The 26,656-nt window shown below is 42.6% G+C and overlaps 1 protein-coding gene across 2 annotated transcripts in view; it reads left to right on the forward strand.

The window, feature by feature from the left end:
* The window catches only part of LGR4 (leucine rich repeat containing G protein-coupled receptor 4), a 155,812-nt gene that overhangs the window by 110,035 nt on the left and 19,121 nt on the right, over positions 1-26,656 (forward strand). For both annotated transcript variants that reach the window (XM_068261172.1, XM_068261173.1), the window contains 9 exons: positions 4,707-4,922; positions 6,963-7,034; positions 13,621-13,689; positions 14,560-14,631; positions 17,401-17,472; positions 19,582-19,650; positions 20,723-20,794; positions 24,692-24,757; positions 26,472-26,543. In XM_068261172.1, the coding sequence (XP_068117273.1) occupies positions 4,707-4,922; positions 6,963-7,034; positions 13,621-13,689; positions 14,560-14,631; positions 17,401-17,472; positions 19,582-19,650; positions 20,723-20,794; positions 24,692-24,757; positions 26,472-26,543 (780 nt within the window). The remainder of the gene's footprint in view (positions 1-4,706; positions 4,923-6,962; positions 7,035-13,620; positions 13,690-14,559; positions 14,632-17,400; positions 17,473-19,581; positions 19,651-20,722; positions 20,795-24,691; positions 24,758-26,471; positions 26,544-26,656) is intronic.

Consider the following 26,656-nt stretch of genomic DNA (forward strand, 5'->3'; position numbering starts at 1 on the left):
CAGGTAATGTATACGGGGGGGGGACAGGCGGCAGGAGCAGTTCAGCAGATGGTGAATCGGTTTCAGGCTGAAATCGATTCACAATCTGTTTGCAGTAAAGGCAGCCATACGATCCCTCTCTGATCAGATTCGATCAGATAGGGATCTGTCAGCTGGTCGATCTAATGGCACATCGACCAGTGTATGGCCACCTTTAGCTGTGCTACACATACAAATCATAGTATCATCTTTTTTTTTTTTCGCTTCAGTGTCTCTTTAAGGAACCCAAAAATGTTGACACATTTTACCAATAATAGCTATTCTACTCTTAAACATTTGGGATTTCCCCCAAAAAAACACAATGCAACACACTGAAAGAAAAATTATTAGTATAAAATGCATTGGCCTAAATTCACTAAGCTCATGCTGGAGATAAGGCAAGAGAAAACTTACCTCCACACAGTGAGGGAGTTATCTTATCTCTTCATTCCTTAAGTTACCTGATCTGTAGTTATTTTCACATGCAGTTAGGCCTAGTGCACACCGGAGCGTTTCCGCTGCGGTTTGCGATCTGCTTGCGGGTGTGGATCTGCTAGGGTAATGCATTTCAATGGGCTGGTGCACACCAGAGCGGGAGGCGTTTTGCAGAAACGCATACTCCCGGGCTGCTGCAGATTTTGGATTGCGGATGCGTTTCTGCCTCAATGTTAAGTATAGGAAAACCGCAAACCGCTCTGAAAAACGGCACTTCAGAGCGGTTTGCCGGCGTTTTTTGTTACAGTAGCTGTTCAGTAACAGCTTTACTGTAACAATACATGAAATCTACTACACCAAAACCACTACACAAAACCGCAAAACGCTAGCTGAAACGCTGCAGAAAAATAAGAAAAAGTGTTTCAAAATCTGCTAGCATTTTGCAGATCTGCTAGAGGTTTTTGGTGTGCACTAGGCCTTAATGAACAGCCTGTCTTTAACTTCTGGAGTTATTTTAACCTCCTGAGCGGTCTGGACGAGCTCAGCTCGTCCATCACCGCCGGAGGCTGCCGCTCAGGCCCTGCTGGGCCGATTTTTATCAAATAAAGTGCAGCACACGCAGCCGGCACTTTGCCAGCCGCGTGTGCTGCCTGATCGCCGCCGCTCTGCGGCGATTCGCCGCGAGCAGCGGCGAAAGAGGGCCCCCCTAGCCGCCTGAGCCCTGCGCAGCCGGAACAAAAAGTTCCGGCCAGCGCTAAGGGCTGGATCGGAGGCGGCTGACGTCAGGACGTCGGCTGACGTCGATGACGTCACTCCGCTCGTCGCTATGGCGACGATATAAGCAAAACAAGGAAGGCCGCTCATTGCGGCCTTCCTTGTTTATTCTGGGCGCCGGAGGCGATCGGAAGATCGCCTCCGGAGCGCCCTCTAGTGGGCTTTCATGCAGCCAACTTTCAGTTGGCTGCATGAAATAGTTTTTTTTTTTATTTAAAAAAAACCCTCCCGCAGCCACCCTGGCGATTTAATCAGAACGCCAGGGTGGTTAAGGATTGAAGAGTTAACTGAAAGACCTAAGCGTTAACTTTAGGTTTGCCCGAGGTAAAATGTTTCCTGAATACTACATGCCTTATCACCATGGTAACAACTCTAGAAACGTTATTAAAGACAGGAGATAAACTTAGTGAATTGAGGCCAAAATTGTGTTTTTCTTTGTTTTGATACCACCACAGGAGGGAAATCAGAAATCAGGCAGCATGTTTGCACTTTGGTGAAAATTGGATCACACTAGTAGGATAAAAAAAAACGCATTTCATATCTTATGCATGTGGAATGGCCACTTGTACACTTGAACTTCCTGCCTGCTCCATAAAACTAAATCATCCATTCATGCAGAACAGGTTCAAGTAAAAGATTTCTAGTAATTTTATTGGTCATATCCTGGTACCAGAACAGAGCTGCATGTACGCACTACACATGTGCAAAACCAGATCTGGGGTTTGAAGGAGTCATAAGTATTCTAAAACGTTGCTTTTTGTGATGATTAAAATATATTTACAAACCATGTACAATATAATCCATAGATGTCTACTGTTAACATGAAAAGTGGATGTGCTAATTTAACTTTTTTCCCCCTTGTTCATCAAGGGTTTCTTTGTCTCTAGATTATGTTCTACAAGATGATAGTGATTAGATGGTTAAAGGGGAACTGAAGTGAGAGTGATATGGTGGCTGCCATATTTATCTCCTTTTAAACAGTTACCCGGCTGTCCTGCTGATCTATTTGGCTGCAGTAGTGTATGAATCGCACCAACAAGCATGCAGCTAATCTTGTCGGATCTGAGAAACACCTGATCTGCTGCATGCTTGTTCAGGGTCTATGGCTAAAAGTATTAGAGGCAGAAGATCAGCAGGCTATCCAGGCAACAGGTATTGCTTAAAAGTAAATAAATAGGGCAGCCTCCACATCTCTCTCACTTCAGTTGTCCTTTAAGGGCTCTGCCTCTGTGAGACTAGGGCTCGAATAGCGGTGCAGTAGGAGGACTTAGCCAAGACTCCCTAACACTGCTACTGCCTACAGAGCGCATACAAGTGGCAACAGCTTTGGCTATTATATATAACTTTTATATTATAACTAGGGATGTTCAATGATATGCAAATATTTCTGAGTTTATGCAAATATATGCAGCTTTAAAATGGACCAGTCAAGTCCCACCCAGATTTAAATTAATTGGTCCATTTTCAAGCTGCATAGATTTGCATAAAGATTTGCATACATTTTCATAAACTTGTAAATCTTTTGTATAGCATTGGTCACCCCTAATTTATAACCTATTCAGAGGCATGAAGTATTGATGAGGATGTGCCAAGCAGTCCACTGTGGGTAATTAAAGGAGGAAGGCATCATACAGCCAATATGGTAGCACGGAGTATCTTATGCTGCATACACACTGGCGACTATGGTCGTTTGAAACAGCTAATTAACTATCGTTCCGCCGACAATCGGGGAAAAAACTTTACCCAACGATCATTAATTCGAACGACGACAGAACATCGGGAAGATGGAAATATCCAACCTGACGGATCGTATCTACCGACAATCGTTACAAAACTATAGTGTGTACAGACATCGGCCGAGAACGATCGTTACAAGGGCCAATGCACCTGCGTTGAATTCTGCCCAGCATCCGTACTTCCTTTGTAGCGCGGCCGTAAAGATTGTTACGTTGCTTATTTCAATTAAACTTTGTTTTCAAGTTAACAATCGTATGTTTGTATCTATTGTAACTCCATGTTGGTGGTTTTTTGTTTTATTTTATATAAATATGTACGCAACATTTCCTTCTGATCGTTCTTTTCTGCGAGAACGATCGTTAAAATGTGTATGATGATCGTTGCATTCCTATCGTTGCCGTATCGTTCGTCTTTCAATTATTGTTCCTAGCGAACGATCGTTATCGCAAGTGTGTACGTAGCTTCAGTATGGACTTGCCAATTAGGTGAAAGTCATATTGTGGAAAGGGGAGAGTACAGGAATACAGCCAATGTAGTGTTGTGAAGTACTGGGGGTTGTACAATGGGGCAGGGGTCATTTCAAACTTTCAGATAGAAATAATGTTCTGAGGGGAATGACCTCATACAGCCAATGAGCCAGCGTAGAGTCATTGGGCCAAATTTATCAAGAGTGTCTAAGACAAAATATTAGTAGGTTTTTAGAAATCTGTACAGAACTGTCTCAGGCATCTTAAGAAATCATTAGATGTGCAGATTCCTTCTAAAACTGTTGTATAATAGGAGGAGCTAGGAAGGTCTCTCAGACAGTGCAGTGTGTGAGGGGAATTGCTGTTGCTGAGGTAACCAACACACCTGCCGTATTGATAGCAGCAGGCTCTGAGGAGGAATTCAGCAGGTAAGAGGGGCACATCACAAATCATGTCTAGCCTGCACTCTGCAATCATGTCTAACCTGCAATTCTACAGCTGTAGAACTGCTATCAAGCACTTCTTAATCTGCGCCAGTTTAGGGATGGATTTGCACTTCTCTTAACTGTAGTGCAGCTCTAGAAATCCATGCTAAACTGCCACTATTACTAGGATTTAAGAAGGTTCTTATTATCATGCAGAACTGTTCTCCCTGCTGGTTAGAACAGATTAAGAAAAAACTGTCGGTAATGCGTTGATAAATCTCCCCCATTGAGCATTGGAGTATAATCACATGATGGTGTGTGTCAATCGCATAAGTGCCACTAACCTTCAGGAGAAGCATCAAACAGCAAAGAGAGGTGTGGACCAATGGGGTATGGGCCAAGCAGTCAATGCTACTGATATTCAGGATGGGAAGGGCTTCCTATGCAAGCGCATGTGCTAGGTGTAAAGCTGCAAGTTATTCAGCTTTACACTTTTTTTTTCGTTCTTTTTCCTGCATACTATAATTATAAGTGAGCTTTCATGCAAATTCATGAACTACATGACAGATGCTGGAAAATAGTGGTGTTTAAATATACATTTAAAATAAACGCTGACAGAAGTGATGCTAAAAATTTCATTTTTCTAAACCGCCTGACAGGTAAACTTTTTCAGAAGGGTCGCACATATTTTTCCACCGTTCCCTCATCATAACCTCTGCCAGGTTCACTGTTATTCTTGTCAGACTTTCTTCACTCAAAGTATTTTATCTCTTCCCATTTAGTAAACTTGCTCCTGGTCATGACACACAACTATTCTGATAAATCGTTTTCTTTCCCTCCTCTCTTCCAGGCGACTAGACGCGAACCATATAGTCACTGTGCCAGACGACAGCTTTGAGGGCCTTTCTCAGCTTCGACATCTCTGGCTGGATGACAACAGCCTGACAGAGGTCCCGATGCGTCCCCTCGGTAACCTCCCATCCCTGCAGGCCTTAACGCTGGCTCTGAACAAAATCACTCACATACCGGATTATGCCTTCTCCAATCTGTCAAGCCTTGTTGTTTTGTAAGTATTTCCTGGTCAATGTTTCAGGGAGATGAAAAATGAAATCTACAAGAGCAGATGTTTCTTTTGCAAATAGACTAGCTTTAAAGCAAACATGAAGTGAAAATAAAGTGAGATAAACCATTGCATTCACAATCCTAATCATGAATAGGTATTTCCTGGAATCCTACAGTTTTTGTTTTGTATTTAAAGTGGGAAAAGTTACATACTTATCCCATTATAGAGTAGCAGTCAAAGATTGCACAAGATGCGTCCTGTTTAAGATGGCATTGCCCGACTACGCAAATTGTGTGCCTCCTATTTTTAGCAGCAATTCATCGCCTGCCATTATAGTAGGCACACTTTTAACCTTCTTGGTGGTTACCTCTAGTGGTGCTCAGAGTAAAAAAAAAAAAAAAAAAAAAAATTAGCTGGGAGTGGTAATCCCGGGGAGGTGAGTCTGTGCAGGGGCTGCTGCAAATCTCTCAGCAGTATGTCTTTTTTTCTTGCTTTTAGGATCTAAAAGCACATGAAAAAATTGTACTCATTTAAACAGGATGCGGGGTTAAGGTTTAGCACGGGAAGTTGGAGTATTAAGGTTTGGAGGGGGGGCTGTTGAGGTTAGGTGTAGGGTCTAAGATTAGATGCACAACGTAGAGAGGGTTTTTGGATTAGCCGTCCACTGTGGGGGTTAAAGGATACCAGAGCTGAAAAGATGTTAAAAAACTGGGGGGGGGGGGGGGCAGGCATGTACGGTGAGCTGTCCTGATGCCCACTACTTCCCCCATTCGCCTCCTTTGCCTGCTAAATGTCCTCCGGCAACCTCTACTGGGTCACCGGAGTCGGGCATCCGTGTGCAGGTGCTGGCCCGGCTGCGTGTTTCCTATGGGGAATGGGGGTGGTTAAGGTGAGGCAACACCATGGGAGGGTTGTGTGTGACAGTAGGGAGAAGTTAGGTCATAGTAAATTACCAATATTTTACTCTAGGATGAAGTAGTAGAATATCAGTAAATTTTCTGATATTCTACTACAGTTATTCCTGCACCCTTCTAAACTGGTGTCTTCATCAAATGTAAGCTATTAGTGAAAAGTTTCTGGATAGTCCAGATGCTTCCCAGATCCCCTACAGCCTACCATTCCAGCACAGAGTTCCTCAACAATATGTGACAAAAGCTTGTTTAATAGGTATTTTGCGCTCACTTCCACTAGCGCATCTGGAGTGGTGCACGGTGGGTAATCCTATGGGATTACTCACACTGCGGCGATTGTGTCACGTTTGCGAATTCCGACAATTGCAAACTCTCTGCATGTAGCATCCTTCTGGCAATTGGGTCGTGACTATCATTCCCTGGAATATAAATTGCAATCCCTGGAAAAACAGAACACAACAATGCAAGAGTTGCAATTGCTAGGCGCTTGTGATCACGATTGTGGGTTCAGAGTGTGAACGGGGCCTGGGGTTCGTTGCCAATGCTTTTCTGCATGCATGTAGAAAAGCATTTGCCTTCTTTCGGTGGCGGTTTTCTTCCCCGCAGGGGGACACAGAAGCTTGCTGGTAAACGCTAAGCACTGTGCAGACAACGAAAATGGGATCAAAGTGTTTCATTTGCACAAACTAAGGTAAGCGGGTAAATGATCATACCGTCGACTGTCAGTTCATCTGAATGGACAGCGCTGAACGACAAGCTTCACGGCCGGCATGTACTGCCGCAGAACAGGCTGTGTGAACCAGCAGGTAGATTTTAAGCTTTGAATACAAAATAAGACTATTTGATGCTTGGAAAGCCCTAGTTAGTCAATTGTATCTATAGTTCAATTCCTGTTTTTCACTTCATTGTAAAGCAAAGCTGCCTCAATCCGAATCCACCAGTTTGCCTTTAACAAACTAAATTCTTGTTGGTCGCTTTGATTTCTGTTTGTTATCCTTGGCTCCAGGCGGTGATTGTTGTACAAGTCTGCTAATGTAATGGTGTGGGTTTGCAACCCACAAATTGTTTGCTTGTTTTGTTAACCAGACCTTTCTCTTTACTAATTTTATTTTAATTTTTTTGATACTTTTAGGCATCTCCACAACAATAAAATCAAAAGTCTAAGCCGGCACTGCTTTGATGGACTGGATAGCCTGGAAGCACTGTAAGTACTGTCTGTTGCATAACTTGACTCACCAGTATTTATCCATCGGCTTACTCCTTAGCAAGGATCAAAGAGCTGATAGCGTGACACAAGCGTGCCTGCGTATTGTGTCAAGACCAGTACTTCCTTTCATTATAGGTCTCTTGCTGGAGGGGCTTAGACTGTGTGGATGGGCTTAATCAACAAAGCATTTAATTGCTATAATGGAAATAGATACAGGATGTGGGCATAGTTGCATGTAAAGGCACTTTATAGTCAAACATGGTAAAAGCTACAATGCTTACTTCTCTATTTTTTTTTTTTTTTAAAGCTTTTTATCAATTACAGTTTGCCTTGTCTCTAACGCATTGGATTCAGACCTTTACTGGAAAATGACAGCACTGTAAAGGAAGACTGAACTGTGCTAAAGCATTTCTAATTAATCATGTCCAAATAATTCTTACATGTAGAGACAGTGGCATAACAATAGGGGATGCAGAGGTCGCAACCACACCAGGGCCCCTGGACCAGAGGAGCCCAGTAGGGGCCCTTCTTCAACCACTTTGTTAGCTCTTTATTGGTGCTAAGCTGGTAGTGTTCACCTCAATATGTGCTTTAATTAGTTTACAACCATTACTAGACTGTTCCCCTCCCCAGCCTACATCTCTCTGCAGCTGTCCTTTGCAGGTTTGGTGATCCATATCAAATGTATAGAGTGCTTGAGGGAGCCCAATGTAAATCTTGCACTGGGGCCCAGAGCTCCTAAGCCAGGCTACTGTGTAGAGACACACAAACTTTGTAGCTGTGACATGTGGATCAGTTCATGACATATTTGCTTTAATGTAGTCTTGGATGTCCTTCTGAGGCTGGACTGCCGGTTGCCCTTTTGATCACCCAAGGTGCTCATTTTGGGAGAGTTTTTGTGGGCAAGTGGATATTTTTTTCCGTCAGCGTTAGCATCCCCACCAATTCAAACACACAGGCTCGAAGTGCTGGTTCATTTCAGCCAAGTTCAGGCCAAGCTCAGTATTGTGATCCTTAAAACCCTTGTTCGGTAGATTTGCAGAACTAGTAAACATTGGTGAACCTTGATTGGCAGGACGTGGATGATCTTTGTGGACACCTAAACCAGCATTTCAGGGAATTTACTGGTAGCTTTCAGTTACAAGCCAGCAGCAGTGTCAGCCTTATCTGCAGGCTACACAGATAAACACAATTGTGCAATACCTGTTCCTGAAATCAAAGGTTGTCTCCAGATTAACTGGATTAAAGATATTAATCTACAGCCAGAGGTTCCCTTTCATATAAACTGTCAGAACACTTAGTACTACCTGAGATTTGGTTTGCTAAAATATGGTGGAAGTAAAATGAATTGGACACTAAAGCTTTGGTGCTGACCAGTGAAGCCATCTGTGACATGAACCACCCAATAGGGAACTCCTGGTATTTGGGTGGCATACGGCCAAAAACAACCCTGTTACATTCATGTTATAATGTTACATTAGCATTTGACCATGGAAATTCGGAACATTCTAACATGCAGTTTTTACTCAAGGTTACTCCAGGTTTGTATCTTCCCACTGAACTGCCCTCAGCCAATTAGGTGAGGAGCAGGAATGTGGGAGGGATGATAAGCTTCCTTCTCGTCTGCGATGTACCAAATAGAGCCAGTCTGACTGAGATAAGATTTATTAAAGCAGAAACATTTCTGATTATATTGGAATACTTGCAATGCAGGGTTAGATTGCAGGCTGCATAAGAAACACAGATCAGTGGGTAAATGGAATTTGATTTTGTGGTGGACAATCCCATTTTAAAGCAACCAAGCCAGTTGGCTGCTTCACCTACAAATGTGAGATTGACGTTCGTTGAGGTTAGACTGAGGTGCAAGAGCAGTGCCTAGAACTCTTAAGTAAATGCCTGCACTCTTTAAAAATGTGTTTGCAAAACAAAGTTTTTGCATAAACTCTTTATTTTTATCTTTAAATGCCTTGATTATGTATGAGCCAATATGGAGTCCTTGTTGTGGCGTCTACCTTGTAACACCTCAATCTGATACAGCTCAGTATTGAAGTCAAGCTGAAACACATTTGTTCCTCTTGACTTGCTAAGCATAAGTGTATCTAGCTACACTTCCTTCCTCGCATCCTGTATAGTTCCCGTTGCTGTTATCCATTCACACGAATGGAGCCTTTTATTGTAGCCAACCAGGGAAATAAAAAGAAAAATACTGAATATGATGTAGTACAAAAAAGCCTTTGTTTTCAAGCTGTGACAGCATAGCGATATAGCTCCTAATTCAGCACCAGCAGACATCAGACAAAGGAAGGCGCGTATGAAAGAAATCATTAAGAGTGCCTAAATTCTGAAACCAAACAGGTTCTTGTGATAGGATCAGTAAACACTTAGCGGTGGAGCCAGTTACCTCTACAGATTGCAGATTACGTCTCGGAAATGGCGCCTCTACTCCTATTTAGTATCTTTTACAGCTGACACTATTTAGTTTGAAACGTGCCAGTGTACAAAAAGGTGGAGTGAAATAAACATGGATAAAGCCTCCTGTCCAGATAAAACTATTAAGCCCATAACCTCCCTTTCCACCAGTAGCATACGATGAATGTCTTTAAAATGATTAGGACTACCTTCACTTTTGTTAGGCAATGTAACCACCCAAATCATGCCCCCCCCCCAACAAAACTTTGGGGCCCGCAATGTTCACACCCTTTCCCTTGCCTACCCCTGGACATCGTAATCTTTACACCCATAGCCTGTGCTGCCAGAAAAACACCTGAGATGGAGACTAGACCCTTTTATCGGAGGGAGTGAAGTAGTAGTTTGGGCCCACTCAGAGCTCTGGGCTCCCCTGCCTTCCTAGGAGCAGCTCCCTTGTAGTTACACCTTTGTAACCACCTCTGCTAATTATTGGAAGCAAATGATGGCTTGGCACTTTTTCATACCAAGTCTCACCGCTCAACTCATGTTCTCACTTCTTCAATTGATCCTTATGGGATGGTGCTTGGGTGGTAACTTGGCTTGTTCTCTCCTGTATTTTGATTGGGAGGGATGTCAAGTGGCACTTTACCCTCACATCTCCCCTCAGCTTGGATAGGATCGAACTACAAGACACAGTACCCACTACATGATTTCTATGACTATTGCTGGTTTTTGAACGATGAACGATCATTTCCGCTAACTCTCGCTGTGGGTACAGGTGCTCGATTTTGAGGATGATGTTTGGCAATGCGCAGCGATAACTACCATTACTCTGGATCTTTAAAGAGAATCTGTACTCTAAAATTCTTACAATAAAAAGCATGCAATTCTATTCATTATGTTCTCCTGGGCCCCTCTGTGCTGTTTCTGCCACTCCCTGCTGCAGTCCTGGCTTGTAATTGCCAGTTTTAGGCAGTGTTTACGAACAAAAGACATGGCTGCTAACAGCATGTGATAGGCTGAGAGTAGCTCAGTGTGTGAGCATACAGAGCTTTGTGGGGGCCTGGAGAGGGTGTGTATAGCTTCTATCCTATCACAAGCAAAGCAGCACATTCCAGCCTGAGTGCCTGAGCCCAACAGCCGACAGAAGATAAGATTATATAACAGAGATAACACAGCCACAGTGCAACTAGGAAAGGCTGCAGTAGGCCAGAGCACATTATAACAGGTATAGGGACTTAACCACTTTCCGCCCGCGTCACGCGGCGGGAGCCCCAGGACTGCCTTTACGCCAATCGGCGTTAGTCCTGGGGCTGGGATTTGCAGGAGATCGCGCGCATCTCCTGCTTGAGGGGCGGAGCTCCGTCCCGACTTCAGTCTCCGAGCAGCTATTGCCGCTCGGGAGACTGTTAGGCGGCGTGATCGCCGTCTATTTACTCTGTGCAGCGCTGCGATCAGCAGCAGCGCTGCACTGGGGACAGCCGTGTGACACGGCTGTCCCCCTGGGGGACAAGAGAGCGATCGGCTCTCATAGGCAGAAGCCTATGACAGCCGATCACCGTAATTGGCCGGCTGTGGGGTGGGAGGGAGGAAGGGAAGGGGTTTAAAGCAACAGTTTTTAAAAAAAAAAAAAGCGGCAACACAAATATTGATTAAAAAAAATAAACATGGGGGGAGCGATCAGACTCCACCAACAGAGAGCTCTGTTGGTGGGGAGAAAAGGGGGGGGGGGGGGAATCACTTGTGTGCTGTGTTGTGCGACCCTGCAGCTTGGCCTTAAAGCTGCAGTGGCCAATTTCACTAACAATGGCCTGGTCACTAGGGGGGTTTAGCCCTGCAGTCCTCAAGAGGTTAAAGGATAGAAGAAATAAAGCTGAACATTTTGTTACAGTCTCTTTAAGATGCTTACGACTCCGCAAAATACCGCTTGACTTCCTGTTCGCGCCCGTCATGTGCCGTTGTGTGTATCAGCCCTCAGGAAGGGGGATGTCGCTGGGAGCCATCTTCCTGCGTCACTTCTGTGTCATGAGCAAAACTTGAAAAAATGGAAGGTCCGCACCAGTCCAGGGTTCCAAGCTTTATTAGGACATATCCATTAAAAGAAGCAGGGGTACAAGCATCAGTTAGTACCCCTGCTTCTTTTAATGGATATGTCCTAATAAAGCTTGGAACCCTGGACTGGTGCGGACCTTCCGTATTTTTTGTATTTCTGTGGGCCTGCTGACTCAGACGTGTACAGTCTGAGGGTCCTGTGGGTGGTAGCGGTGTTCACACACTCTATTACACATAATATAAACTGTCGGGGGAAGAAGACTGCAGAACACTCAGCCATTATAGACCTGCTGTGTTCCTAGAGGTTCTGCTGTCATTGGAAGTCGCCTTCAAGGCCAGTCCTTGGTGACTGCATAACTTTAATCTGTTCTCTCTGACATATATTTATTTTTATTGTTAGACTTTTGCAACATACAGTAAATTCTCCCTGTGTTTTCAGTTGCTTTTTTGTGAGCAGGAATGTTAAAGTGACTAGCCCGACCTGGGCTGACCTCTGTCCATTGTTTGGTTTTTATCAGATATAAACGGCACACTGAAGGAAGTAATTAAAGATGGAAAGACAAATACTGTGTTGTAACTGGGGGATAAAGAATACCGCTGATTTTATTTACACGCCAACTGTTCCACTTTGTTTTGTAAGAATATGTTTAACCATAATGTGGCTTTTGTTTCTGTAGTAAAAGTCAGACTTGCGTTTCCAGCCCAAAGCACTTTGTCCCTAGTTATCCCTGTGTGTAAGGATGTATTTTACTGTCAAGAGGCGCCATAGTGACAAATTTTATGGGCTGAATATGTTTAGGACTATAACACAGAGTTGACAGGTAGCGGAGATTGTTAGCCTTGACAAATAGGTGAAAATCTATAACATGCCAAGGCCTTCTTGAATTTTTTTCTTCCTCAACACAGACAGCATTGTTTGAGACCTGTGAATGGTCCTTTATCATAGCTTTGCTGTATCTCTGCAGCACACCATATCCTGGTTGAATTGAATTTGAGCAGTCAATTTTAAGCCTTATACACTCAGTAGACTAGACTAATCTCCCCAAACGGCCACCTCTGCCTAGACTCTAGTGTGAGTACAGCTGTCCCAATGTATCTTTTAAATATTTAACACGCTAGATTCTTACCCATTGATAAATGAGGGTATTTTTCCTACCAACCAGAATCTACTACTTCATGCACCATATTGTTGTACCTCCTCTACCATCCCCATAGCAGCATAAGCAGCACACTTTTCTCTGGTATACCAGGGTGATAAGTCTGTATAGCATTCTTTCCCTGCAGTACTGCTTGCAGGATCAAGCTCAGTTCTGATAAGCGACAGTGTGCTTGCATACATCTTTACCCATTTGACGGCTTGGATGCTGCTGCATGTTTCTGCTAAGAGCATAAATGTCTGTGTAGCTGCAAATTCCTGTCAAGGAGTTAGTAGTAGCTAATACACACTTTTTAAAAATTATTTATTAGAAATCTTCCCTTCTCCCTACTCTCCATTATTTAAAGTGGACCTGAACTCTTGCACAGGACAGAAGGAAAACCGAGAAATGCACCCTGTATGTATTTAGAGAGTTTAGCCCAGGCATGGGCAAACTTGGCCCTCCAGCTGTTAAGGAACTACAAGTCCCACAGTGCATTGCAGGAGTCTTACAGCCACAGTCATGACTCATAAAGGCAAATGCATTGTGGGACTTGTAGTTCCTTAACAGCTGGAGGGCCAAGTTTGCCCATGCCTGGTTTAGCCTGTCTAATTCCCCCTTGTTTGTGTATAATCACAAGTTGTAATTTGATCTCTCCCCTCTCACCTGACTGCCTAGGCAGATGAGCTCATTTGAAAGCACAGGGTGTAAAATGTGTCTGATTCCATGAAAGCAGGAAGTAGAAACTGCAGATTTAGTGCAGGATTTGGATCAGCTGTAACAAATAAATAAAAAAAATTTGTAAAATGTTATTATGTTATTGTGTATCTCTTAGAGCAGAGAGGAAGTTGTGCGTTCTGGTCTGCTTTAAGTAACGCAACCGTTAAAAACCAGTGCCAAAGTCCTTCATTATCTTAAATCATCTTTATTTATTATTTGGAGGTGATGGGCTGAAAAGTAAGCATTCAACATTTTATATTTTGCAGGGACCTTAATTACAACAACCTCATGGAGTTTCCAGATGTAATCAAATCCCTGGGCAACTTGAAGGAGCTGTAAGGTTTTTTTTTTTTTTTCTTTTTTCATGGTTTTAAATATACATGGTTAACTGTAAGAGTTCATGTTCATACATAATCATATGCACTTAATATAACTGTTTTAAATTGTGCATACATGTTGTATGTTTGTGTGGTGTGGTGTTTCTTTTTTGCCCCAGTCCATAAGTTATTTGCTTCTCTGCACCCAGTTTCTCCTCACTTCACCCACCTAGTTAGTTTGAAACAAAACTTCCCCATAGAGCAGGGGAGTCAAATTTTAATATAAAGTGGGCCAAAATTGTACACTGGGACCTATTCGCGGGCCAACCTCAATTTCTAGTGGCCATCTCCCTCCCTTATAAAGTTTCCAAGTGTCTAATGACCCCCCTCCAATCCCTATACAGGTCCTTGGTGTCTAGAGGCCCCCACCCTACCCTATACAATTCCCTATAGTGCTTTCCACCTACCTTCCCCATACGGCTTCCCTGGTGTTCTAAGGCTTCACCTCCAATATAGCTTCCCTGGTGGACTAGAGTGGGCCAAACACAATGCAAAGTGGGGAAACTACTTGAGGGCCAAAATAATGGCTCTAAGGGCCGGATTTAGCCCGCAGGCCGGAGTTTGACATGTATGCCATAGAGATGCAGCCTAGCGTGTCTGTGCATCATTTAGAAAACAGGCGTGGTTTCTACACAGGCAATCCCTTTCCTTCCTGCATACCCATGTGACTGAAGAGGGAGTGCTTCACATTGTGAGTGACCGGTCAGCTGAAGGTCTCTGCATTATACAGACCATTTTAAAATCATGCAGACAAAACTGTCAAAATAGGGCTTGTAAATTTAATTTACCCTTTCGTGCTTTATTCATATTTTTTTTATTGCGTTTTAGTGGTTTCCACAGCAATTCTATATCCAGCATCCCTGATGGAGCTTTTGAAAACAATCCGCTGCTGAAAAGCATGTAAGTTACTATTACATCCTTGAGTGGGCATAACTAAATATCACAGCTAATTAACGCACACCGTCGTAGACCAAATAGCAGTTTTCTCAAGGCCACATCTCCTTATCAGGATCTAAGATGGGTCTCTGTGGTCTGAATTACAAGAAGCCAAGGATTAGTTGAAATGTAAATATGAAAATATCAGTTAACTATAGCTCAATGCACTTTAACACTGGCATTGCAGTAAAGTTGAGGTAAACAATTTTACTGTAAGAGGCCACTAAGTCTATGGAGACTTTAATATTTAAAGCAGACCCAAACCAAACATTTTTTTTAATTCAAAATATTTAGTTGCACCACTCTGACACATACAAAGATAAACACTCCTTCAAGCCTATGAGAATTTCAATGCATGCTTTTCAGCCTTCTCTTTTCACAACTAGGGTTATAAAGGTGGCAGCCATTCGCAATTCCTCCTTTGCCGGACACCACCTACTACACCAGTTTGCCGGATTTTGTCCCGGTAATTTGAAAGGAAGGGAGGAGTTCCTCCAGTAAATGTAAAATATTTTATATTTGTCATCATGCAGCTGAAAAAAGGCTGCTAATTATCATTATAATTTAGAAAATAGATTTTATTTCTGAAATCTTGTATTTTTAATTTGGGTCCACTTTAACATGACACGGTGCGACAGAGGTAGTCAAATACCACAAAGTCATCAGTGCATTACCACATGATCAGTGCCCACCGCACAGATTATGCAGTAATGCAAGTCTATGGTGACAAAGTAAACGGAGCATGTTGTGACGCGGCACGAATGTGTGGAGTGACAGGAATCTCGGTGACTGACTTCCTGCCCACCAGAGAGTGTGTCACTGAATGAGGGCGGGCCTATGCATATGAACCTGTCGCCGCATTCTGCCGCAGAGTCATTTAAAATACAGCTTCGTGCTGTGATCCCATGGCAGGCTGCCAAACCATTCTATAGGAAATCCTACCCACTGTATAAGAACATACAATCAAGTGTTTTGTTTTTGGGCTTTAAAACTCTTCCATTTTTTTTATAACCGCATTTTATGTACAATTGCGCTCATAATACATTTTATTTAAAACTACAATTTGCCAATTAAGTGCCAAGTTTCACGTCATTAAGGGGGGGTGGGTCTATCTGAGATCCCAGCAGTCACCCACTAGGAGTGGCTTTGGTTGGGATCCCTGTTTGCCCTGCCCACTTAAAGCACATCTGAACTGAGGGATATGGAGGCTGACATATTAATTTCCTTTTAAACAATGCAGATTGCCTAGCTGTCCTGCTGATCCTGTGTCTCTAATGCTTTTAGCCATAGACCCTGAACAAGCATGCTGATCAGGTGCTCTGACTGAAGTCTGACTGAATTGGCCACATGCTTGTTTCAGGTGGGTGAGTCGCACACTACAACAGCCAAAGAGATTAGCAGGACTGCCAGTCAACTGGTATTGTTTAGGAGGACATAAATATGGCAGCCTCCATATCCCTGTCAGTTCAGGTGTCCTTTAAAGAAGTGCATCTTGTCATCCACGTGGGTTGAGACTCTGTAGCATGTCTAGCAGTTAAGTGGCTGCCAATGGATCTGCTACAAATTGATTTGTATTTTTCTTCCTCAATATTGGCCACATGTTTCCTCAGTACAATTGTGAATGCATATTTGCATTAACCACTTAAGGACTAGCCCATTTTTCTGTGATCTGTGCTGCGTGGGCTCTTCAGCCCCCAGCACAGATCAGGTGGCAGGCAGGGCGATCAGGCTCCCCCCCCCTTTTTTCCCAATAGGAGGATGTCCTGTTGGGGGGGGGGGGGGGGGGGGGTTTGATCGCCGCCGCTATGTTGTGCCTAGCGGGGGGGGCACCTCAAAGCCCCCCTCCGCAGCGCTATTCCCCCCTCCCTCTCCTTCCCTCCCTCCCCTCCTCACTATAGGCAGTACAGGACAGCGATCCATCCTTTACCGCCTCAGATAGGCTTCAGCCTATCAGATGGCGGCGATCCCCGGCCAATTAGAGGCCAGGGATCGCCAATCTCCTTTACGGCGCTGCTGTGACAGCAGCGCCGTACGCTGTAAACACTGGAGATTTCTTCCTTGCGTGTTTACATTTAGCCTGCGAGCCACGATCGGAGGCTCGCAGGCTGTTCACGGAGCCCCCCGCCGTGAACTGACAGGGAACGGCCGCTCGTTTCATTGCCATAGAAACACAAGTGCGACCAGTTGCCGCCTATCGGCGTTGGCTGGTCGTTAAGTGGGTAATTGCAGAACTGTGAAACAGTTTGAAAAATGATCGAAACTGTGACGGTAATTCATCAGCAAAGGATGAATTACCGGTTAGGGCCCATTCACACTAGAAGAAGCGCTTTTCTGAGTGTTTTGCGATTGATTAGCGGTTTTTAAAATTGTTCCCATTTACTTTCGATTGCGACCTCGCAGCGATTTTTCCACTATTTTTTCCGCGATTTTAATGACAGTGATGGGAATGATTTTTAAAAAGGCTAATCATTCACAAAACGCTCAAAAGCGCTTCTAGTGTGATTGGGCCATAACTTCTGACCATCAATCAATAATTGGCCTCCACCAGTCTGCATAACAACCCTAACTGTGAAAGGGTTTTGATTACAGATTTTGCTAGCCCATTATTGCAGTGTATTGAGTCTACATGTGGTCCATTTAATTTAGTATTTGTGACTTGTCCTTGCTAAAACAGCTCTAGGCATCTCCTGCTGAAAAGGTCATCTAACAGTTTGTTTTGTTTTATTCTGCCAGACAATTGTACGATAATCCTCTGTCTTTCGTCGGGAATTCAGCTTTTCAAAACTTATCAGACCTCCGCTTCTTGTAAGTACTTGTCTAGCCTTTAGTAGGAGGTGTGAAGTGAGCTACTTGACACAGCCGCAATGGTTCTCTTTCTATAATTATACTGCTTAACTGTATTGTGCCCTGCTGACCTTAACAAATGTTAAAAGCTGAACTCTATGCAGGTAGTTGAAGGCACTGATTAAATATATTAAGCATATATGAAGCATATACTGTAGGTATATATGGGATCTGCCAACAGGATCTATAATTCAGTCCCATCAGTCCTGTGTTTTAGATAGCCTGGACATGCAGTGTGGGAAAGTCCTTGATATGATTTGCTTTAAAGAAATACTCTTTGATGTCCCATTAGGTTCAGCATCTAGAAGGAATATGTGTCATGTATAGCTTTTTGTAAAATGCATGTCCTTCAAAAGTTAGCAGCTATGACAGTTTTTACACACTTTTCTCAAGTCAACTTGTTCCACTCATTTGAATGTAACCTTTTGCTTTATTAGCTGCTTTTTCTACAATCCTTCAGGGCAAAGGTGAGACGCCGCTCCTCCCAAGAACAGGAACAGACAGCACTTCCCCCTATAAAAAAGTCATATGGTTAGTCCACCCTCAGTGCTGTTTGTTCCTGCGTCCAGGCAGGTCTGCATCTCCCCTTTGGGTGAAGCCTGTGTGCTGGGTTGCAGGTGGATCCTTCTGGGTGGCTGAGACTGCGGTACTGAGGCAGTCTGGCCGTGCACCCCAGGCTGGATCTTTACTGGGGTTTGAATACCTTTCTCTCCTGCTGCCAGGGAGAGCAAGCGTGGAAGGTGTGGGTTTCCCCTTGGCAGGCTTGCGGCGGAGGAGTGGGACGGAGGTAGGCCGGCAGCCATGTGGAGTGCATTGCGGCCATTAGGATGCTTGGCCGCGTTGGATGCGTAATTTCCGGCAGGTATGCCGAATGTAGCAATTTGTAGATGCTGGCTCATTACTTCTTCTGAACTTCTGGTCTGCCCCTCATCCAATGGCGGCAGGCCGGATATGTTTTAAAGGGGAGGCTGCGCGGGCCTGTTAGCGCTGTTGCTCAGAGGGGAGAGAGGGCTCTAGATCCTATAGAGCCTTCCCTGTCTTCTCTTGCTCCCATCGTTCCAGCGCGGTCACCCCCATTGTGTACTCAACCAATTGGTCGAATATACATTTATGAGCCCTCGGGAGGCTTTGGAAGTGCTTCTGAAGACTGGCGCAAAGGGTGCACACTTTTCCTCACACATGCGCTGTATGAACCTTCCCGTCTTTGAAAGCACTTGGGGACATGAGGCCTCAGGCGGCAAATTCATTTTGGGTGACAGCGCTGCAACGAAGGGTACAAGAGAGGAGGGGGAAGGCTCTATAGGATCTGGACCCTTCCCTGTTCATAGGTTAGTATCTAACTTTTTTTGGCTGTATGCTCACTAGTGTTATACAGCTGGAGGTGTATAATACCTTGTGAAATTTTGTTATACGTATTTGCAATTACGTGAAAAACAAACATTTTAACGACACACATATAAATGTAACTTTCTCTCAAAGTAAAATGCACTTTACTTCAGTCTACAAACAAGTAGGGAATCTGGCTGGCACCTTTGTATAGATACTTTCCCCCTCCCCGCTCTTATGTGCGGCCTTAGTGTGGTTTCATTGTCCCAATGGAAGTTTTCTGTCTTTTTTTTAGTTCCTTTAGCTTCATGTTTGACCCCTTGTGTGTGTGTGTGTGTGGGTTTTTTTTTTTGTTTTGTTTTTTTTTTGGGGGGGGGGGGGGGTTTGCACTGCATTTTCAGTGGCAAGAGTGCACTGTGCAAACTTTAACTTAAAGGGGACACTAGAGAGTAAAACTCATCTCTTGACCATAATGATGGTCCTTCGAGGTTCTCGGTGATCAGATCTTGCTTAAAGTGTACTTTAAGTATTGCAAAATGTTTGGGCAAAGCATCATTTTAGATTACTGCAAACATTTTTTTTTTATAAGGCCTGAAAAAAGGCTCTCAAGGGCGTATATTTTTTTTTCTTGTCCACAAAGGAGAAGCACTTCTATGATCTTACTTCTCACCTGCTAAAATACTTTTTATTTTTTATTTTATTTTAATTCTTCCAGTGTAATCTAATGGTGATTTTATTCATTAGGGTTATTCGAGGAGCTTCTGATATCCAGTGGTTCCCAAACTTGACAGGGACAGTAAATCTGGAAAGCTTGTAAGTATTGCTCACTACCAGGATTTACTACTAGTTGATATTTCACCTCCCTTTTTTTAAGTGTTCTAAGATGCTGTATAGGATTGCTACATAACTATTTTTTTTAATATTTTTTTTATATGGGGGGGGGGGGGGGGTTACCTTTTCGCCCTAGCCACCAATCTATATGCAGGCTTCCATCTTGTCTAGTGTTGCAGAACAAAGGAGCCATACCTTACTCAGCAGTAATAATATATTGGAAGTTCCTTTTGATAAACATTGACCTGAATAAAAATCTGAATAAAATTCTAAACGGTCACCCAAAAAATGTAGGAAAGCTCATTTCGGGCAACAGTGATGCAAGGTCTGTTTATTGCCTAATTGGAAACCTAGCCTGTCATGGACAAGGCTTGAGGGTCCTTTCTACGAATGACTCCCATAGAGATCCCACTAACTGCATGATGAGTGGACAGGCTGAACTACAAATGGCAGGCATAATAAACCTTTGTTACTCTTCCTGGTTACAGTCCTGCTCTCCCTCACAGACTTGTCAGATCTGTGGTTTTAGAACACTGAATCCGGCAGTGATTGATGTTTGCAGAGACACAGCCTTGTCAATAACCCGAGGCAGCTAATAGCAAAGAAACCATCATAGCCTAAAGTGTGTATAAATGTAATCTTGTGTCTGAAATTAGCACGTACATTATAGTATGATAGTTCTACCGCTCTTACGGTGTTTGAAAACAACAAGGTAAAAGACTGGAATTCCCTTTTATGCTTGACTATCTTTGAAGTGTTCATTCCAGCACTTTGATAACTTTCTTTTCTAGCTTCGAGAATAGCCTTGTCGCGTGCATGAATAATTATGCAAAAGCCTTTATGTATTGCTCAATTGCCATTCCTTGTATAGATAACTCACAGTGAGATCAGAGTCGGTGGGGTTGAACAAAAGATGGCAATTGCCATAAATGGGAGCTTGTCAGTACTTTCAGAATCATCTTTGATGTGTAAACATTTTTTTTTTTTTAAATGTTTGACATTGTAACCTATAGATGCAGATCACATTTCACTGTACATATTTTGTGTTTTACAGGACGTTAACAGGCACGAAGATCAGAAGCATTCCACTGAACCTATGCCAGGAGCAGAAGATGCTCCGATCTCTGTAAGTTCATCCAGTTTTATTTGCTTATACCTGCCCTGTTGCTTTAGCCTAGTATGAAGCAGATTCTTGGCTGATGCTTTACGAAGCATTGATACAAAATAAGGCTATCAAAGTGGATGCCCAAGATGAGGGTCTTCATATCACAGCACAACTATAAAAAGTCCAATTGTTGTGGAAATCCTAAGGCTAGGTTCACAGTGGTCAGTTGCATAACACACGCTCTAGGAGTGTGAATTGTAATGGACACTACACTTTAAAGCAGTAGGATCAGCCATACTATGCCAGGGAAAAAAACACACATATAAGTAGATAAATACTTGATCTACTTACATAACACATGTATTGTACTGTCCACGTTTTGATTTCAGTGAATGTTATATAGTAAATTACGAGAATTCTGTTCCTGGTGGGGGCCATGTCTTTTGCCCACAGTTAAGGCTAACTCGTGATGTCATTTCTGCCCTTTACTTTTTTTCTTGTCTCCTCCAATCGTTGAGTCGCCTCAGCCTTGCTTGTAAACACAAGTGAGCAGGGCATCAGGTTTCAGATAAGCAGCTGGCAGGGAAATGAAGGGAAGAGGAGGAATACATTATAGATAAAAAGAACCCCCAGCATGCAATTCTTTGGCACGACTACTAAAGGGCCAGTGCTCCTTAAAGAGAATCTGTATTGTTAAAATCGCACAAAAGTAAACATACCAGTGCAATAGGGGACATCTCCTATTACCCTCTGTCACAATTTCGCTGCTCCTCGCCTCATTAAAAGTGGTTAAAAACAGTTTTAAAAAGTTTGTTTATAAACAAACAAAATGGCCACCAAAACAGGAAGTAGGTTTTTGTACAGTATGTCCACACATAGAAAATACATTCATACACAAGCAGGCTGTATACATCCTTCCTTTTGTATCTCAAGAGATCATTATACACAGGCAGTGTGCATAGAGGGGCCAGGAGGGGGAGATGCATCACAGAACCACAACACTGAAGAACTTGGCAGCCTTCCAGACACAGGCTGACAAGTCTGACAAGAGAGAGATAAGTTGATTTATTACAGAGATGGTGATAGTAGAACGTGCTGCAGTAAGCCAGAACACATTAGAATAGCTTTTGGAACTTGTAGGATGATAAAAAACAGGATGTAATTTTTGTTACGGAGTCTCTTTAAGTATGTGATAACTCCAAATCATAACAGCAGAAAAAGCTTTGAAAGTTTTTTTTGAATGCAGGATTAGCATCTTTCTCACTTAATACACCCCAACCAGTTGCTGTTGAAATTTGATTTTTATGGTGACGATACCGCTTTAATACAAAGCCTGCATGCAGTGAGTTAGAATAATGTGATCTGTTACAGCGTAGTACTGTGAACAGGACCATAGAATTGTATGGGTAGAAAGTTGACATGCAGAATTATTCTGCAATGCAACTGAGCACTGTGCCTCTAACCTTTCTGTAGTTTTACTACATACATGGAAAATGGTGACTGGCATGAAGCCTTTTGGAACTCAATCTAGCTTTTTAAAAACGCTTGTGCTTTGAAAAGCGCTTGGCTAATTTATTTCTATGGGATGGTGCACACCAAAGCGATTTGTTTTTTCTCCAAACACAAACTCGGGGGGGCTGCAGCATTGCTGATTTCTGGGGCGATTCAGCCTCAATGTTAAGGATAGGAAAGTGGAAAATCGCTTTGAAAAGCGCTAGATCAGAGCGATTTTCCAAGCGTTTTTATTACAGAAGCTTGTTCAGTTACAGCTGTACTGTAATAAAAAAAAATGCTACACCAAGAAGCTCCAAATGCTCTGTTAGCGCTTTTTGGTGTGCACTGGGCCTTAGACTGAGTGCCTCACAGCTGCATTGTGGGAAGGGAGACAGCTAATTTTCATGCTGTCTGTGATTTGGGTGCCACCATAGGCCATAATGCAAATTACAGCTATAGCAACGCTCAGTGACTAGTTTGGGCGTCGGCAATAGACATAGCTCAAATTAGCAAAAAGATGAGGTAATTCGGCCGCCAGCAATAGCAATAACGTACTGAACTGCAGCTTTTTGTCACAGTGGCTTAACAGAATGCAGGTGTGGAGAACTTCCTGTGATGATCAGCCTAGGCTAAACTGAAGACCAGGGACTTCCTGTCCAGTAACTTTTTTTTCCCTTATGCTGCAAAGGCAAATCTTTCAGTATTGCTTTAAAAAGCGATTGTGGGTTTCCATGAATTAAACTAAAATCTGTAATAATGTTAGGCCAATGTTATTATTTGTTTATTTACAAAGTATGTTTTGTGTTGCTTTTAAAATGTATAACTATTTAAAGCTTTGAATTGCAAGTACAGTAACCATAAAATAGTTGGTGCAATTGTTGTACTCTGTAGAGCATGTTGAGTTGAGGTTTATAAGATATTTCTGTATTAATGCCTGGAGCAACCTTGTACTGCAGAGGAAATCAGCCGACAAACTGGTTTGCTTTGTGTCGGTGTGTGCAATCCCTGCAGTTATCAGTTTGAAGTGCTAGATAATGTGACCTTAGAATTAGCACCTGCTTTCCATTGATATAGAAATCTAGTTTTGTTGTTGCTTCGATGTCTGTAAATTCTAAATCGAATGCATTTATCTGTTTTACAATTGTATATCCAACATGATGTGCTTGTGCCGTAGTAGAAGTAAATAAAATATTAGACATAAATATAGATAACTCCCTAGGGGGCTGCAGATGTTCTGGGTTCAGTTTATACTCAAGGAGTTGTGCTTATGTAGTGTTATCTGCTTGGTTTGCAGTGGTTTCCTCCTGCATATTAAAATTCCTGATAGGCTAATTGGCTTTTGAAGAAAAAAAAATAATGTAGCCGTAGTGTATAATGACATTACTGTGGCCAAATGGGTATTTTGTAAAACACTATTCATGTTGTGTGTTGTGTATAAATATCAGGGTTTTCAGTTTGTTTGCTCTGTGTTTACATGTGGTTTCATCCAGAAAATCCAGTTTCCTCCCAATTCCCAACCTTACACAGATATATAAAATTGTCCTTCCTGCCACAAAATTGGCCTTAAGGCTCATACACATGTACAACTATTCCGCCCAACTATCGTCCAAACTTGGTCTGTTGGTTGATAGTTGAGTGTGTGTATGCATGACAAACCACTAGCTGAGTGACGGTTTGGCCGATCCAACTCACACAACTGTTGGGCATATATCATGCACTTGGCCGTGTGTGTGTGTGTGTGTACAAGTCGTTTTAACGACTTGTACTGGTTTTTTATTTGGCCTAATTGTGCAGTCCATCGTTCCGTTTGTGTGCATAGTATGTAAATGAGTTGTTTAGTTGGTTTGACCTGTGTGGACAGGTCGTATCAATGGGTTGTTGTGCGATTGGTCATGTCATTGGGTTGGTCTTGCACTTTGTTGGACGTGTGCATGAGCCTTTAGACTATGGAAGGAACATTAGACTAGGTTTGTTAGACAGAGACGCTTCTCTCAGACTCTGACAACTAATGCTGTATGCTCCTCCTCTCACTGCCTGATGAAGCGGGGTCACGCCCATGAAACGCGTTGCAAACCTTTGCGGAGTGTATAAATACATTTTTGTGTTAGAACGTAACACTTTCCTGTTGTTTTGTTCTTTGGAGTGGGTAAGGGTCCACCCCCGCTACTTCCATTTTTTTTTTAAATGTAATTTTATTTTATCCTGTTGGCACCTCTGTTCATCTTGATAGGTTTATTAGAAGTTAGATTATGAGCTTGTGTGTAGGACAGTTGGCGAAATGACTATAGACTTTAGAGCACTGAAAAAGATGTGAGCGCTATCAGTACATAAAAATATTGTAAACACAAGGTTGGTTACAGTCAAATATACTTCTTTGGTACTCTTTATACAGCATACCTAGTCTCGAACTTTTTTGTCTCAAAGGGACCTTTCCTATAATGAAATAACGGAACTGAATGGACTGAAAGGATGCAGCTCGCTGGAAGAAGTGTAAGCAATTTTTATTTCCTGTGCAATATAGATGTTGCCATACAATTTAATTAGCTGTTCAGACATATTATTTTTCCCGTATGACAAAGAATCCTGTCTGCCTGATCTATCATTTGATCTTTGGCTACGATTCAAATTTTAAGCCGCACATACTTTTCTTGAGTGTGCTAGTTTGCTTAGTGTACAATGCATATTGTGGGCTATTTTACCAGTTTACACCGTGCTCTGGAAGTAGAAGCTTGTGCATGTGCAGGCACTGCTCTGCCATCCCCTCAAGTGCATGGCTTGCCCAAGGGAAGAATCAACAAGTTTCTTATGGGAAAATATGGGATAATTTTGAGTTAATGGGCTTTAAAGTGATTCTAAGGGCTTATTTTCATATTTGTACCTTACTGCTGTGTTTATGCCAATTTGTCTTGTCTTCCAAGCACAATCCGTAGGTGCCCCCATTCTCGATCTAGCGGTAAATGCGGCTTAACAGCAGCAAAACAGGAAGGGGAGGCATCCACTGCAATGGGGACTGCTAGAGCAATGCCCATTACAGCCTAAGCTACAACCTCTCATGTCTCCATGACGCAAAAAAAAACCCATACGGTAGTTCTAGAATCCTGATGTCTTTGGGACTCTCTATCCATTTTTGCCACTCCTACCTGCTTTTTTTTTTTTTTCAGATCTAAAAATCAGTTTAAATGTGTTTGTTTTTTTTATTTTTTCTTGTTGTTTTTTTTTTTTCCTGGAAAAATGGCCATGACCACGGAACTACTTCCAAGGTCGGCCATATTGCCAGTTAGAAATATTTAAAAAAAAGCAGCAGGGAGTGGCAAAAACGGGACAGAGTTTCCAAAGACATTAGGATTCTGGTAGTATGTTTTTGTGTTAGGTTTTGAAAACTCACATGTTTAGGGGGCCTCACAAAGTTGGCGGTGAAGCAGGCTTAAGGAGTATAGTTCTGGAGCTGAGTATAACAATCACATTTTTATTTTCTATATTTTCGTACCATTAAATTTGAGACTATTCCTGGTTCAGGAAATAGTAAATATAGCGGACCTGAACCCAGAACTTCCCCTCTGCTCTAAAAGATACGCAATAGCATAATCTTTTTTTAAAAAAATTGTCACAGCTGATACAAATCCTGCAATAAATCTGCAGTGTGTCTACTTCCTGCCTTCATGGAAGCAGATGTATTGTTAACATCCAGTGTTGACAAATTAGCTGCTTTGTGGTGGCAACAGGAGATTCCTCAGCTGACACAGCAGTTTAATTTTCCATCATCTGTGACTAATCACAGGTGTAATGTGATCACATTACAGTTGTGATTGGACACAGAAGAGGGGAAATAAGACGGGCTAAACTCTCTAAAATACATACAGGGTGCATTTCTCTGTGTTTCCTTCTGTCCTGTGCAAGAGTGCAGGTCCACTTTAAAAACCGATCCCGCCTCACCTTGAAGACCGTTGAAAACCGTGTGAAGTCTTTCTCGCAGTATATCTTTACACATTTCAATAAAGTCATCTTTCCTGTATACATATAGTGCTTCTGTAAATGTTGGTGTGGCCTTACGATGGCTTTTATAAGCTATCATGGCAACAAGCGAGCTTCCGTATGGCTGCTTTTATAAAGCGTTGTTAGTTGTTTGAACTGTAATTATCTTTGATGCTTTTAATAGTTAGTTTGCATTTGTAGTTTAACTTGTTTCCATCATTTTTTTTTATAGTTACTTGCAACATAATCAAATTAAAGAGGTTCAAAACGAGTCTTTACAAGGCCTGACATCTTTACGCATGTTGTAAGTATAGAGTGTCATTTTATAGTGTTGTGTTTTATTCCCATCCACTCCTCCACAAATGAGCAGGGCTGTGGAGTAGGTACAAAAATCTTCCAACTCCTCAGTTTCTGAAA

This window comes from Hyperolius riggenbachi, chromosome 11 (genome assembly GCF_040937935.1).
Source record: "Hyperolius riggenbachi isolate aHypRig1 chromosome 11, aHypRig1.pri, whole genome shotgun sequence".
Classification (NCBI taxonomy): domain Eukaryota; kingdom Metazoa; phylum Chordata; class Amphibia; order Anura; family Hyperoliidae; genus Hyperolius; species Hyperolius riggenbachi.